The sequence below is a fragment of the Mustela putorius genome, unplaced genomic scaffold (assembly GCF_011764305.1).
Source record: "Mustela putorius furo isolate JIRA1106 unplaced genomic scaffold, ASM1176430v1.1 tig00003942_pilon_pilon_pilon, whole genome shotgun sequence".
Lineage (NCBI taxonomy): Eukaryota > Metazoa > Chordata > Mammalia > Carnivora > Mustelidae > Mustela > Mustela putorius.
In genome coordinates, this window is record NW_025422087.1 from 7,335,882 (window position 1) to 7,350,718 (window position 14,837).

At 36.8% G+C, this 14,837-nt stretch overlaps 1 protein-coding gene across 10 annotated transcripts in view; it reads right to left on the reverse strand.

Annotated features, from left to right (window-relative positions):
* N4BP2L2 (NEDD4 binding protein 2 like 2) overlaps nt 1–14,837 on the reverse strand; it is a 76,303-nt gene that overhangs the window by 60,218 nt on the left and 1,248 nt on the right. For 5 of the 10 annotated variants that reach the window (XM_045069543.1, XM_004770812.3, XM_045069546.1 and 2 more), the window contains exons 2-3: nt 13,192–14,447; nt 2,892–3,016 (exon numbers count right to left, since the gene is read on the reverse strand). In XM_045069543.1, the coding sequence (XP_044925478.1) occupies nt 2,892–3,016; nt 13,192–14,447 (1,381 nt within the window). Of the gene's footprint in view, nt 1–2,891; nt 3,017–13,191; nt 14,448–14,837 lie in introns of those variants that run through there. The other 5 variants (XR_006603541.1, XM_045069548.1, XM_045069544.1 and 2 more) reach the window with 3 other exon arrangements.

A 14,837-nucleotide genomic window follows, 5' to 3' on the forward strand; every position in this document is an offset into this window, starting at 1 on the left:
ATATTTGGAAGAAGATGTCTCTAAATACCAACAGAATTTTAGAATTTGGTCACACATAGGATATCAAGATGCCATCATCTTACATTGTTCTATCCTCAAATGGTAAACAAATCTTCCATTAAAAAAAAAAGAAACTTACTAAGCTAAACCTCTTAATGTCTAATAGTTAGGCTGGCACCTCCAAGAAGTTATATTCTAGGAGAAGCTTAATAATCAAATTAAATATCTGATCTGCAGGAATGGGGAGATTATCCTCTTTCCATGAAAAATCATCATGCAATACCACATTCTAATATATTCCAGGAGAGAAGGGTTCCTAAGTAAATAATGTTTGAATACCCTGATAACAAGAGTCATTTCTTAAAATTACTACCATGCTCTTAAGAAACAAAATGACAACTTGGGGAGCTTTTTAATTTACAGGTGGTCTAACATGAATTGATTCTTCTAATAATACACATGAAGCAGAGAGAGATTCCAAGAATGGTAACTGGCATTTGAAAGTGTTCAATAAACATCTTTTAAAAGAAATTTAGTCTTAAGTAAGTCATGCTTATAGTTTTCAAAATGTACAATGATTGCTAGTTACCATTCCCTTGAAAAAATTTAGGCTATACTGATAGTAAAACTAGTAGTGTATCTAAACAGCTTTTTATTCAGAAAGTGTAACGCAAATAAAAAGTGTAGCTTTTTATTCAGAAAGTGTAGCATAAACATTTTAATGTACTATTCAGACTGGTATTACAAAGAGAAAAAAAAGTCCCATACAAACAAATTTCACAGTCCACTAAAGATACACTATCTCTGCCTACTGCCTTTATTCATTCCATTCATCACCTGCTACTATTCTCTTTAACCTCAGTCCAGTAACCCCCCAAATTTTTTGGAATTGCAATACCATCATTACTTGATTTACACAGTAATGTTCTGTGGCATAATGTTCTGTGGAGAATCCCACAGTGTTACAGAACCAATACTAGGAAACAATCTTATAATCAAACTTATTTCACACTAAATTTTTTACTCAAAAATATCCTCACTGAAATTTCTTACTGTGAAAACTGACAATTAAAAAAAAAACAACATTCATTCTGTTTTTCCTGTAAATACTGTACTTTAGGACAAACCTAGTTGCTATTTCTAGGTGAAAAGTTCTTCATTACAGAAGAATTCTAGCAATGGAAGGAATGTTAGATCTAGAAAATCACCATTTAGCTACCTTTAATGAACACTCTCATTCAGTTAACAATTCACTGTTGGATAAAACCATTAGACGTAAGGTTGATCAGGGATTTGATAATGGAAAGAGTAAGCTGTTTCTTTGAAGTTATTAATCTATCTTAGTATCACTAAAACTGGGACAACCAGAATTATGCTTACCAAAAAAAAAAGCTGAACCTAATAAATCCTCCTGTCTAGAACTAACTTCTATTTAAGGAAATACAGGAGAAGAACAAGATAAATAGTTACAAGGAAGCAAAGAGAAAACTACAAAATATGGAACATTCTATAGACAACCAACTTCTGCAACAAATTAATGTTAAAAAGGCAAAAAGGGGATAAAAAGAGGAAAGAGATTAATAAACTTAAAGGTAACAAACTAAATGTACTACCAGGACCTGGCATGTATCCTGATTCAAAGAGAACAACTATAAAGAAATATTTAAGACAAGGAGAAATTTCATTACAGGCTGGGTATTCTATGATGTTAAGGAATTTTTTTTTTTTAAAGGTGTGATGATGGTACTGCAATTAAATAAAATGCCATTAAGTAAGAAAAATTTAAATGCAAGATGCCTGATGTCTAAAATCTGCTTTAAGTACCCTAGCAATTAAAAAAGGGGGGGATTCAAACAAAAATGATAAAGCCAATAAGGCAAAATCTTGATAAATGATAATAATTCTGAGTGATGGGAGGTATGGTAGTCACTGTAACCCAAGTTAGATTTAAATTTTTCATAAGAAAAAAAATTTGTTCAATCATTAATATACTCTTCATCTTTTAAAAAAGAAACCAAGTTACCTACTTAGTTCTAGATCAAAAATTTTCAATCCTGACTGCAACATTAGAATATCTGGGTAACTTTCACAAAAAATACTGTTGTTTAGATCCACTCCAGACCAACTAAATGAGAATCTCTGGGGCTAAGATTCAGGCGTAAGTTTTTTTAAAAGGCCCCCAGGTGACTCAAATGTGCAGTCAATCCCAGAATGGGAAAAAAACTCAGTGATATGCTTCTAAAAAATGTATTTAAAGTAGACTTTTGTAGAGTAATGTCAACAGGAAAAAGTTTAATATTCACAGGCATTATATTAAGCCTTAGAAAACATTAGCATTACTCTCAAGGAAATACCTTTTGAGAATATACAACAGTATGAAGAGTTCTTTGAATTTATTTATGAGGTATAAAATAAAGGCTATCAAAATATCCCACATCTCTATTTTACCAGCTCATATAGGTATACTATTTACAATTTATAAAATATACCTATCTAAATCCTCTAATTTAACAACAACCTTGATCAAGTAAGGCAAGTATAAATATCATGGCTTCTAATAGATGAACAAGCTACTCTCAAAGCTATTTAAATAGCTTGCCCAAATCACTCCACTGGTAAAAGTCAAGTTGAGAATAAAAACTAACTCCCTGGGACGCCTGGGTGGCTCAGTTGGTTGGACGACTGCCTTCGGCTCAGGTCATGATCCCGGAGTCTCGGGATCGAGTCCCACATCGGGCTCCCAGCTCCATGGGGAGTCTGCTTCGCTCTCTGACCTTCTCCTCGCTCATGCTCTCTCTCAAATAAATAAATAAATAATCTTAAAAAAAAAAAAAAAAAAAAACTAGCTCCTAGCCAAATATTCCATCCCAAAGACTTGGCCCAAAACAAACCTCTGTTCTGGTTCCAGTCATGGGCATCACCAAGTTGATTAACATTATACCTGTACCCATCTTGATGGTGAAAATAGTCATCAGTGCTGAACACAATGCCATCCCGACTTTGACCAAGCAGAATTCTGTTAATGAAAGAAATCATAAGGTGCCATTTATAAAATCTATAACCATCAAAGATAAGCCACACAGGAAAGGTTATTAAATCAACCTCTGGTACTTACCTGTAAATATATTGCAAACAAAACAGAACAGGAGCAGAAACTTAAAAAGTTTTCAGATTTCAAATACCACTTCACACTTAAATCTATAGAATTACAATCAGTAAAAAAAGATTTTTAGGTGGCAATTGTACTAACTGGCATTTGTACTGCCACTTTTAAAAACATTCTTCAACCAATCCCAAAATCATGTCAACTATTATCCATGTTTAACTTTAGTGAATTTGTATGTGGTATCTAAAATTCCCTAAATTGGGCACCTGGGTGGCTCAGTTGGTTAAGCAACTGCCTTCAGCTCAGGTCATGATTCCAGAGTCCCAAGATCAAGTCCCGCATTGGGCTCCCAGCTCCACAGGGATCTCCCTGTGATCTTCTCCCCTTTCATGCTCTCTCTCACTGTCTCAACTCTTTCAAATAAATAAATAAAATCTTTATAAATAATAAATAATAATAAATTTAGTGCAATAAGTGACCTAAAAGGCAAATAAATAAGCCTAACCAAGCAATTCAGAGGGGGAAAACTCTATTTGACCTAAGATAGCTTTACTAAACCCATTTCCACAAAGCACAAACCTACACGACCTAAAAGTGGAAGTCACAAATAGCTTGAGACTTAAAGTTTTGAAATAACCTGTGATCCTTCAAAGTATAATCAAACTTTAAAAACTAAGAGATTAAATTACTAAATGAAGTAAATTGTTAAACACTTAATAAAGAACACACTCTTCACCATAAGTCAATGATAATCAAACTTCATTCTCACAATATAATACCACCTTAAATTTCTAAGCATGGGGATGCTTATGTGGCTCAGTTATTAAGCATCTGCCTTCAGCTCAGGTTATGATCCCAAGGTCCTGGAATCAAGCCCTGTATCCAGCTCCCTGCCCAGTGGGGAGCCTACTTCTCCCTCTCCCACTCCCCCTGCCCATGTTCCCTCTCTCTCAGTGTCTGTCAAATAAAATATATATATAAAAAAAAACACACACACACACACACAACAAACCTTTATGTCATGGAGAAATGGCCATGACATATTTAAAGAATTTCTAAGCAAAGATTAACTAGTGTTCAGATTGTCAGAGAATTTCCCAAACCAGTGACTCATGAATGAGACTGGGGTATAAGGTAAAACACAGTAAAATAATCTGGATCTAACAATAACAGAAATATTTTGTTGTTTCTCTCCTCCCTCCTCAGCTATTAGGCAACTGGATATCATTCTATAATTTTTGAAGAGGGGAAGGGAACGGAAAGTGGTAGAAGGGACTGAGAATCCAAGAGTACCGTCATGGAATGATTCAAGAATACATACCTCCTAAATCAAAGGCGTAAGAAGGACTTTGACTATTAAATAAACATAGCTCTCCTTTCCTCAGCTTATTATAAAATTGTATACAGGCATAGCTCAGAGATATTGCAGGTTCAGTTTCAGACCACCACAACAAAGCAGCACTGTAACTGTCCCTCAGAACACAATACTTAAAATATAACCTATGAGAAATTACACTAGTCATCAAGCATGCTTAGATACAGCCTTAAGAAAAACATGTACTGGCAACAGGCCTCTGGGGGAAAGGACGATACCGTCCTTGAAGCCCAGCAGCTGGAGACGCCCGGCTCGCTCAGGGCTTGCTCAGGGCAGAACACCGCCTGCTTCTTTTTTCTGTTATCTCCCCTTCCCCAGAGAGCATCAACAGTCAGTGAGACAATCCTTTCATTTGACTATAGGTCACGTACTATGTGACCAGATATAATGTGCTTTTCTTCTTACATATCTACAAGACTCATGGTCAATGTGTAATCTACTCTGGCTTCTTTGTTGGTTACTCACTTTCTAATAAATATGAGACTGTGAAGTTGTTTGGGGTGACAGTCTTTTCAACTGTTGCCCCCTGCTCCCATTCTCTTGCAGCTGACTTGTTTGTGCCTCATTCTTCTTCCCTGTGCCGTCAGAAGGCAGCAAAGCACAATAAAAGAAGTCAAAATTAATTTTTTGTTTTCCCAGTGCATAAAAGTTATTACTAAAAAGTATACACCTTAATTCAAAAATATTTTATTGCTAAGAAATGCTAACTATCATCTGAGCTTTCAATGAGTTGTAATCTTTTTGCTGGTGCAGGGTCTTGCCTCCGTGTTGATGAAGGCTGACTGATCAGGGTGGTGGTTGCTGGAGGCTGGGGTGGTTGTGGTAATTCCCTAAAATAGTAGGAGAATGAAGTTTACCCCATCCACTGACTCGTACTTTCCTAAACAATTTCTCTGTAACATGTAATACTGTTTGAAAGCATTTTACTCAGAGAATTTCTTTGAAAATCAGAGTTTATCTTCTCAAACCCTGCCACTGCTTTAACAACTAAGTTTATGGAATATTCTTAATCTTTTGTTGTCATTTCAACAGTCTTTACAGCATCTTCACTAGTGGACTTCATCTCAAGAAACCACTTTCTTTGCTATCCATTATCAACTCTTCACCTGTCCGAGTCTGATCATGAGATTACAGTAATGCAGTCCCACCTTCAGGCTCCCCTTCTAATTTTAGTTTCCTTGCTGTTTCCACCACATCTGCAGTTGTCTCCTCCACTGAAGTCTTGAACCCTTCAAAGTCATCCATGAGGCTGGCATCAATCTCTAAACTCCTCTTCATATTAGTATTTTGCCCTCATCCTATGAATCCATGAATATTCTTAAGGGCGTCTAGAATGGTGAATCCTTTCCAGAAAGTTTTCAATTTACTTTGCCCAGATACATCAAAGAATCACTATGTATTTATAGCCTTACAAAGTGCATTTTTTTTTTTAAGATTTTATTGATTTGACAGACATAGATCACAAGTAGGCAGAGAGGCAGACAGAGCGAGCAGGCTCCCTGCCGAGCAGAGAGCCAGATGTGGGGCTCGATCCCAGGATCCTGGGATCATGACCTGAGCCGAAGGCAGAGGCTTTAACCCACTGAGCCACCCAGGTGCCCCACAAAGTATATTTCTTAGTAGTAAGACCTGAAATTCAAAATTACTCCTTGAAACATGGGCTGAAGAATGAATGTTGTGGTAGCAGGCATGAAAACATTAATCTTGTTCTACATCCCCACCAGAGCTTTTGGGTGATGAGGTGCACTGTCAGTGAGCAGTAATATTTTGAAAAGAATCTTTTTTCTAAGCCACAGGTCTCAACAGTGGGCTTTCAATATTCAGTGCACCATGCTGTAAATAAATATCTGTCATTTGGGCCTTTTTGTCCCATTTATAGAACACAGGCAGAGTACATTTAGCATAATTCTTAAGAGCCCTAGGGTTTTCAGAATGGTAAATGAGCACAGGCTTCAACTTAGTCAACAGCTGCATCAGCCCCTGAGAAGAGTCAGCCTCTACTGACGCTAAAGCACTGACTTCTCCTCTCTAGCTATGAAAATCCTACAAAATAACTTATTCCAGAAGGCCATTTGTCCACATTGCAAATCTATCACTTAGTGTAGGTACTTTTGTTGATGATCTCAGCTTGATCTTCTATTTATTATTTCAGCTAGATCTTGCTGCAGTTTCTACATCAGCACTTGCTGCTTTTCCTTGTACTTCTATGTTATGGAAACAGCTTCTTCCCTTAAACCTCATGAACAAATTTCTGCCAGCTTCAAACTTTTCTTCAGTTGCTTCCTCACCTCTCAGTCTTCAGAGAACTGCAGAATTAGGACTCTGGGTTGGGCTTTAGTTTAAGGGAATGCTGTAGCTGATTTGATCTACAATCCAGACTATTACAACTTTCTCTATACTAGCAAGGCTGTTTTGCTTTCCTATCATCTGTGTGTTCACTAGGAGTAGCACTTCTTATCTCCTTCAAGAACCTTTCCTTGCACTCACAACTGGGCTGCCTGCTTGGCTTAAGAAGCCCATCCTGAATTTGCCATGCCTTCCTCACGAAGTTTAATCACTTCCAGCCTGTGATTTAAAGTGAGAGATGTGCAAATCTCCCTTCCACTTGAACACTTTGAGGCCACTGCAGGGTTATTTATTGGTCTAATTTCAATACTGTTGTGTCTCAAGGAATAGGTAGGCCTGAAAACAAGGAGAGATGGTAGAATAGGAGGTTTGTGGGGCAATCAGAATATACCTAATGCTTATCAATTAAGTTTGCCACCTCATTATATGGGCGTAGTTTATGGCACCCCAGAATGACTACAAAAGTAACATGAAAGATGACTGATCATGGATCACCATAACAAATATAATAATAAAATTGTTTGAAATATTGTGAGAATAACCAAGTGACATAAGGACACTAAGTGAGCAAATGTTATTGGAAGAAAGGAGCCGAAAACTTGCTCGACATAGGGATACCACAAACCTTCAATCTGTAAAATGTTCAGTATCTATGAAGTGCAATTAAAAAAGTTATGCCCATATATTTTATAATAAAAATAAAATTGCAAAAAAATAAGAAAAGATTTAAACATGCAATTCCATTTACAGAAGTATAGTTCCAATTATTTCAAGCAAAGCAAATGAAATTAAATGGTTATTTGTTTGCGAGGCTAGAGCTGGATTTCTTCCTTAAGCCGACATAATTTTTCAAAAATATGCCACCTAACATATTTGGCACCATATTTTGTTTACACAGATAACCTAGAATATAAAACTGCTACAACATGAGGCACCTGGATGGGTCAGCCAGTTAAGCATTTGACTCTTGATCTCAGCTCAGGCTTGATCTCAGGGTTGTGAGTTCAAGCCATGCACTGGAAAAAAAAAATGCTACAGTATTAGCATTCCAGACCAAAGTTCAATCACCTAAAATGATTCTGATCATAATCAACCTTATGATACCTAATTATATCTAACAGTACCAGAACACTGACAACATCTTCTTAGATACCTTGTTTCATTTTTTCCATTCTATTACTTTATTAGCCATGATTTTTCAGATGATAGTAATATACTACAAGAGTAGAGCTTTTGCATCCAAGGAATGTTTTAACCTCAAAAAAGGTAGGGATGGAGGAAGCATGGAGCAAGAGGGGAGGCAGCCCATCAATTTACATCATCAAACCAAGTAAACATCAAACATGAATAAACCTCTATGAAGAACACCTTAAATATTAAATACATATACATCATAATTACAGCAAATAATTTTAGCTTGGAGAGAGACTTTCTCCTTCCAGGCTGTTCATGCAGCTTTTTAAATTCCCTGAATTATCTCAAACTATAAAGCTTTATTTTGGAGACTTATATTAAAAAAATACTTACAATCAATTTGGATATCTGATGCCATACCAACCACCTGAATCAAAGTTAAATTACTTAGGAGTATCAGTATTTTCAAAATCATGTAGTCAGATTCTATTGAAACTCTCAAAAATTAATTAAGGTATTAGGTTGAATTCTCCAAATATCAAAACTTTTAACTCTGAAAAATGAAATATCTAATAAAAAAAATCAGATATGGGCCCACTCGATACCTGATTTGTATTTTTTCAGAATGTCTACCTTTTTGGAAACTTACTATATGACAAGCACTTTCTATATATATATCTATGACCCCATTTAATATTCGTAGCAACCCTGCTAATTTGATATTTACAAATCCAGAAAAAAGAAAATGATTTCAGAAATCAGGCCACCAGAGTTATATAGCTGCGTGGGAGAGCCAAAACCAATGACTTAAATGATCCCTGCCTCCCGGTATTCACACCCTTAAATAATCCCTTCCCCTTGAGTGTGGGTAGGAGTAGTGACTACACAAAGAACTAAGTTTCGTTGACAACCTCAAGAGATCCACCCCAAAACAAACCTTCAGACCAGAGAGCATAGCCTTAGCCAACACCTTAATCACATCATTGTTAAAGACCTTAACCCAGAGGCAGCCAGATAATTGCACACAGACATCTGTCCTTCAGAAACTGTGAGATGATAAATGTTTGTTGCTTTAACCCAGTTTTTAATAAAGTAACTTGTTACACAGCCAGATAACTAATGGAGTCTGATCTTATAATTCTTCACTGAAGAAACAAGTGAATCCTGTTCCTTAACCCTGTTTTGAGAACCCTATTTCCCTAAATGGCCTATTATGACTTAATTTGCATGATTTATTTTTATTTTTTCATACTTTTACAATTTCTAGGAACTGTACATTATTTTAATACATCCACGTATTAAAGAGAAGTGATTTTCCCAAAACAATCTGACAGGAACCAACATTTCATGAACCTTTATTTACCTCCTTATTTACTGAGTGGCCCTGCATACCCCAACCCAAAACCACCTTTACTGGGACAGTTCACTCTCTAAACATTCCTTTAATTAAGAACAGAGATCTCCATAAGGAAAGGTCAATCTTTCCTCTGGAGTTTAAAGTGAGATATTCTCCAAAAGCAGGAGGGGAAAAATAATCTCTTTCCATCTCTCTTTAAACTGTAATTTCTTACAGTTGCTGTAACAAATTACCACAAATTTGGTGGCTTAAAACAACATGCATTTAGGAGCGCTTGGGTGGACCAGCGGGTTAAGGCCTCTACCTTCAGCTCAGATCATGATCTCAGGGTCCTGGCATGGAGCCCCACATTAGGCCTCTGCTCAGGGGGGAGCCTGCTTCCCACCCCACCCCCCGCCTGCCTCTCTGCCTACTTGTGATCTCCGTCTGTCAAATAAATAAATAAGATCTTAAAAACAAACAAACAACATGCATTTATTGTATTATAGTTCTGAAGGTCAGAAGTCTGAAATCAGTTCCACTGCACTAAAATCAAGGTATGGGTAGGCTGGCATTCCTTCTGGAAGCTCCAAAGGAGAATCTGATTCCTTGCCAAATTTTCCAGCTTCTAAAAGCCACCTGTGTATCTGGGCTCATGGGCCCTTCTTCCATTTTCAGAACCAGCAGTGTAACATGTTCTATCTTCTCTCCTCTCCAAAAGCGCTTCTTGATCAACTCTCAACATTTTGCTAATATAATGAAATTAATGGCCTGTTTCTGAAAATACATTCATTTATTGATGAAATCAATACAGTAGAAGAAATGCATGTTAACTAAAATATTTTAGGTTCACCCGTTCTCCTCATATGAACAGGGTATATGAATCTAGCAAAATCCATAGCCCAGACCCCCCAGGAATGACACCCCAGGCTTGATCCCTGTTTGGTCCTGTGACCAATCACAGACTCAGAGGATTCCGTTTATCTAACACCAATAACAAATGGAACAAAATTCCGCAGCTAGACATTGTTGAATTCTGCCTGAAATGAACCTTTTCATCAAAGTGCTGTCGGTTTGTCTTAAAGGACAAAGAGCTAGCACTTTCACATACCTACAAAGGTGTATGAAACTGTTTTGCCTTAGTTTACTCATAAATATTTCAAGTCTGTACTTGTATTAGAATTTAACCTAAAACTTATCTCATTAAAATCTGCAAGCAAATTTGTGGGTAAACAGTTAAGTAAAAACTTAGTAATGACAAGTACTATACGAGTTGAGAAGGATTACGGAGGACTGAGATGATAAACCAAAACCTCAAAAAGCAGAGGCATTTGAGAGAACCTCTGAATAAGTAAAGTCCTGAGAACAATGAATGAACAAGTATTATGTCTCCTGCAGGGGAGGATAGGTGCTAGTCCAACTGCAGAAGAACACGAAGACAAAGAGGGGGGTAAGGACTAAACTAAGGAAGAAGAGGACTTCAATATTACCCCGAACTTTATAACCTCCTGTGCTCATTACACCCAGCAATACTAAACAATGCTAACTTTTAATTTAGTGCCCCAAATCAGCCCAACTTTGATCTACCAAATCTTTACTCCTTTCTTTCTTCAAAGCTCATTTTGAAAGCTAACTCCTATATAAAACCATTCCCCACCACAGAATGTCTGGCTTTCTATCCAGTCTCAACCGACCAATCTTACTTCATTCAAAATGTGGTGACTTAAAGAGATATTCCTGCTTCTTTAAACAAGCTCCTGAAAGTTCGGAGACAGGTGTAGGGCCATACATGTGATAGATATTAAAATGAAGGAGCAGGGTAGAAACACACTATCAGATCTATCTCCAGTTTGACCTCCTACCAGTTCTTCTAACTTCTCCCAAGTCCTTTAACCTGAGCTTATTCTCTTATGCCCCTGCTCCTTCTATGAAATGAAAATAACACAACCCATCTTATAGGATTTTTATATATGAAAGTACTCTGTAAACTGAAATCATGATACAAATGGTAGTTATTACTACCAATGGTAGTTATTACTACCATTTGTATAGTAATATAGTTATTACTATAGGTTTTATATAGTATATACAGTATATAGCTTCTGTATAGTAATATAGTTATTACTATAGCTTCTTAAATATCTGATTCCTCAAACATATGTACTATATATCATCACCTCTGTCATCTCCCACAATTAGGCCTCCTTGAAATTCTATTGCAATACCACTACTTTATTCATCTTCAATTTCAACATACCTCAATGTTGTTCCAAATCTAATCTTTCTTTCTTACATTTGTCTAAATCCACGCATAGTCAGATGATCCTAGCTAGATTTCCTTCACACAATTTCCAAATTTCAACTATTTCTTTTCTCTGATATTATATTCTAAATCTAGGAGACTGCCCATGTTTGTGCGACTTCACTCTTGATTTCCATCCCTCCTGAAGAGTTGCGATTTCACCTCTCTACAAAATCTTCATTAAAATAAGAATGGGACACCTGGGCAGTTTGGTTGGTTAATCAGCTGCCTTTTAACTCGGGTCATGATAAGCCTGTCCCCCATCCCACCTTGTCAGGCCCTCTGCTCAGCAGGGAATCTGCTTCTCCCTAACCATGCTTGTGCTTGGTCGGTAGTGCACTCTCTAACTAAACAAACAGAAAATATTTTGTAAGATTTTATTTGTCAGAAAGAGAGCGCGAGCACACACACAGGCATGGGGAGCAGCAGGCAGAGGGAATAGCAGGATCCCTGTTGAGCAAGGAGCCCAAAGTAGTACTCGATCCCACAACTCTGGGATCATGACCCGAGCAGAAGGCAGATGCTTAACAAACCGAGCCACCCAGGTGTCCCAAATAAAAAAGAAAAAAAATCTCTAAAAAAATAATAATAAAAATGCAAAGACCTAAATTTAAATTCATTTACAGAGATCACAGCTTACAATCGAGCTTGAAATGTATCATAAATTTAATCTTTCTTTAATCTTACTGCTTTCTGGAGAAACCTGTTTAGACTGTTTTGCTTCTAGAGAAACCTGTTTAGACTGTAACGGTTCTTTGGACTTTTTTATTCTCACTGGAAGACATCAAACAATTTTCTTTTTCTCCTGATCTGGCATTAATCTTGAGCCATCCTACAAAAACTGCAAAGAATCTGTATTTTCTTTGTACTCTCTTACACATCTGCACAAATGAATTCAAGGGCATCAATATTCTTTTTTTAAAAGTGCAAACTACAACAGGAATTTTAAACATTTTGTCATGCAATAAAATATAACCAGTTCAAACTCCATTTAATAACTCAGGTACTGCTCACTTCAGACTCCTTAAAGAAATAAAAAAAGCTTCCTCTGCCAATCAAAGGTATGAACACGCCACAGTGCTGAAAACAAACTGACACCCCTTTTCCGTGGTATATCTCACTTGTTTCTCTTAATTATTCCAGAAAAAGAAGTATTACTCTTTACAGTAACAGACAGCAAAACTTGTCCAAGGCCATAAAGTTTGAAATAACTGGGTCAAAAGCCCACATCTTCCAACCCTGAGTCAGCTCTTCTTGAACAGCTGACTTAAAAAGGGAAGGCCAGTACAGCCCTCAAATAGCATTTACTAACATCACTGTCATAATTATACCTAATGTATCTATTTTTAAAACCCTTAGCAGAATCTTTATATGCCAATTCTCCTTTAACTTCTCCCAAGTCTTTAACCTGAGCTTATTCTCTTAAGAAAATATCTTTTTAAATATTTACTGTCAGATAGCATTCTCAAGTGTAACAAATTAAAGATTTTCTACTAGAAACATGAAAGCATTTGTCACTGATAACTACTATCATCTATGATTTTTAAGTAATGAACTACCAAGCATTCACTTGGTATCCTTTAAAGACTCACCGAGACAACGTTGTTTTCCCAGAACCAGGCAAACCTCTTAAAAGAATAAGTAACTTCTGCAATTTATTTAACTTTTCCTCTTGAAACTGCTGGTTCTTAAGCCTGTCTATTCCATCATGCTTGTCCATAGAAGGATCTTCCCAGCATCTTTCCCTGGTTTCACAGAAACCATTACTCACATATCCATCTTGCACAATGTAGCCATTAAAAAAGGAATGATCTCTACTGGTATTCTCACTATAGTCAATATAGTCATTGTTCTGATCAAAAGTCAAACAATCCCAGTTAATGTGACAACTATTTACATAATACCCATTCTGATGCTGAGACCCATCTGGAACATGGAAAATATTTGATGGTGGATTTGGTGAAGCACTGAATCTTTGCGGATTTAAATGATAGTTAAAACTGGGAGGAGGAGGACCTTGGGGTACTATAAAAGAATGCACTGATTGCCATTCAGGCCTGAAGGAAGTTAAGGAATCATCACAAAATGCAGGTATTACTTGTCCATTACAAGGATATTTGCCTGGCTCGTTCTCCCCATGCTGTCGGTAACTACAATGCGACTGAAAAACATTACTAATATCTCCTTCCTTTACTTCTTCAGATTTTAACAGCTCATTATTATGGTCCTGATAATACACAGTAAGTTTTTCTTCAGAGAGCTCAGGTTCTTCACAACTGCCTTCCAGATCATCTTTTTCATTTTCAAGCTCTTCAATTTCCTTGTAAAACTGGAATAATTCGTTGTCAAGCTTTGATTTTTTAGAGTTGAAGTTCTGTTTCTGTTCTCGTCCTCCTTTGCCATCTATACCACTGACTGCTTCTGAGTGATTTCTCCTTTCATTGTATTTCTTCTTCTCAGGGGGATTGTAAATGGGTCCTATAAATGCTTTACTTGTGCTATATATCTCGTCATCTTTGGATACCAATGTAGGACTGGCATCCTGTAAAACATCAATGGATTTAATAACATCTGATCTATTATTGCCAGGCATCTCATCATGCACAGGTTTCACCGAGTTTATAATTTTGGTTTTGTCCTCCTGAAGATAACTGTGTTCGTTGACATCAACAATGGTCACAGGGACCCAATCATTCCTAGCTTTCTCTTGGATTCTGTGAAAATCAGCAGTACCATGATGAGAAAAAACATAAGCCTCTTCAGCTGACTTCAATTTTTTATAGCATGGTTCACCTGTTAGTTCTTCACGATGATCCAAGGATTTCGCTTCAATTTCACCATAAGGCATCTGAGGACCAAATAAATCATGTAATTAATAGCTAATACTTTAAAAATCTAAACAAAAGTTTTTCAGAAACAAGAAAACAGAAAAGACATTTAAATGGCAAATTTTCCCAAAATACAAAAATTATTATAACCACTTACTATTTAAGTATTATTATAATGATTCAAGGGTGGGACCTCACTTTAAAAAAAAAAAAAAGATGTATGTCACATTTATTCCAAATGATGCATTTTTTAATAGATTTTTTTTTTTTTTTTGTCAGAGAGACCACAAGCAGGGGGAGTGGAGTGGCAGGCAAAGGGAGAAGCAGGGTTCCTCTGAGCAAAGGAGCCCATGCTGGACTCCACCCCAGGATCTGATCAAGACCTCCAACAAAGGCAGATGCTTAACCAA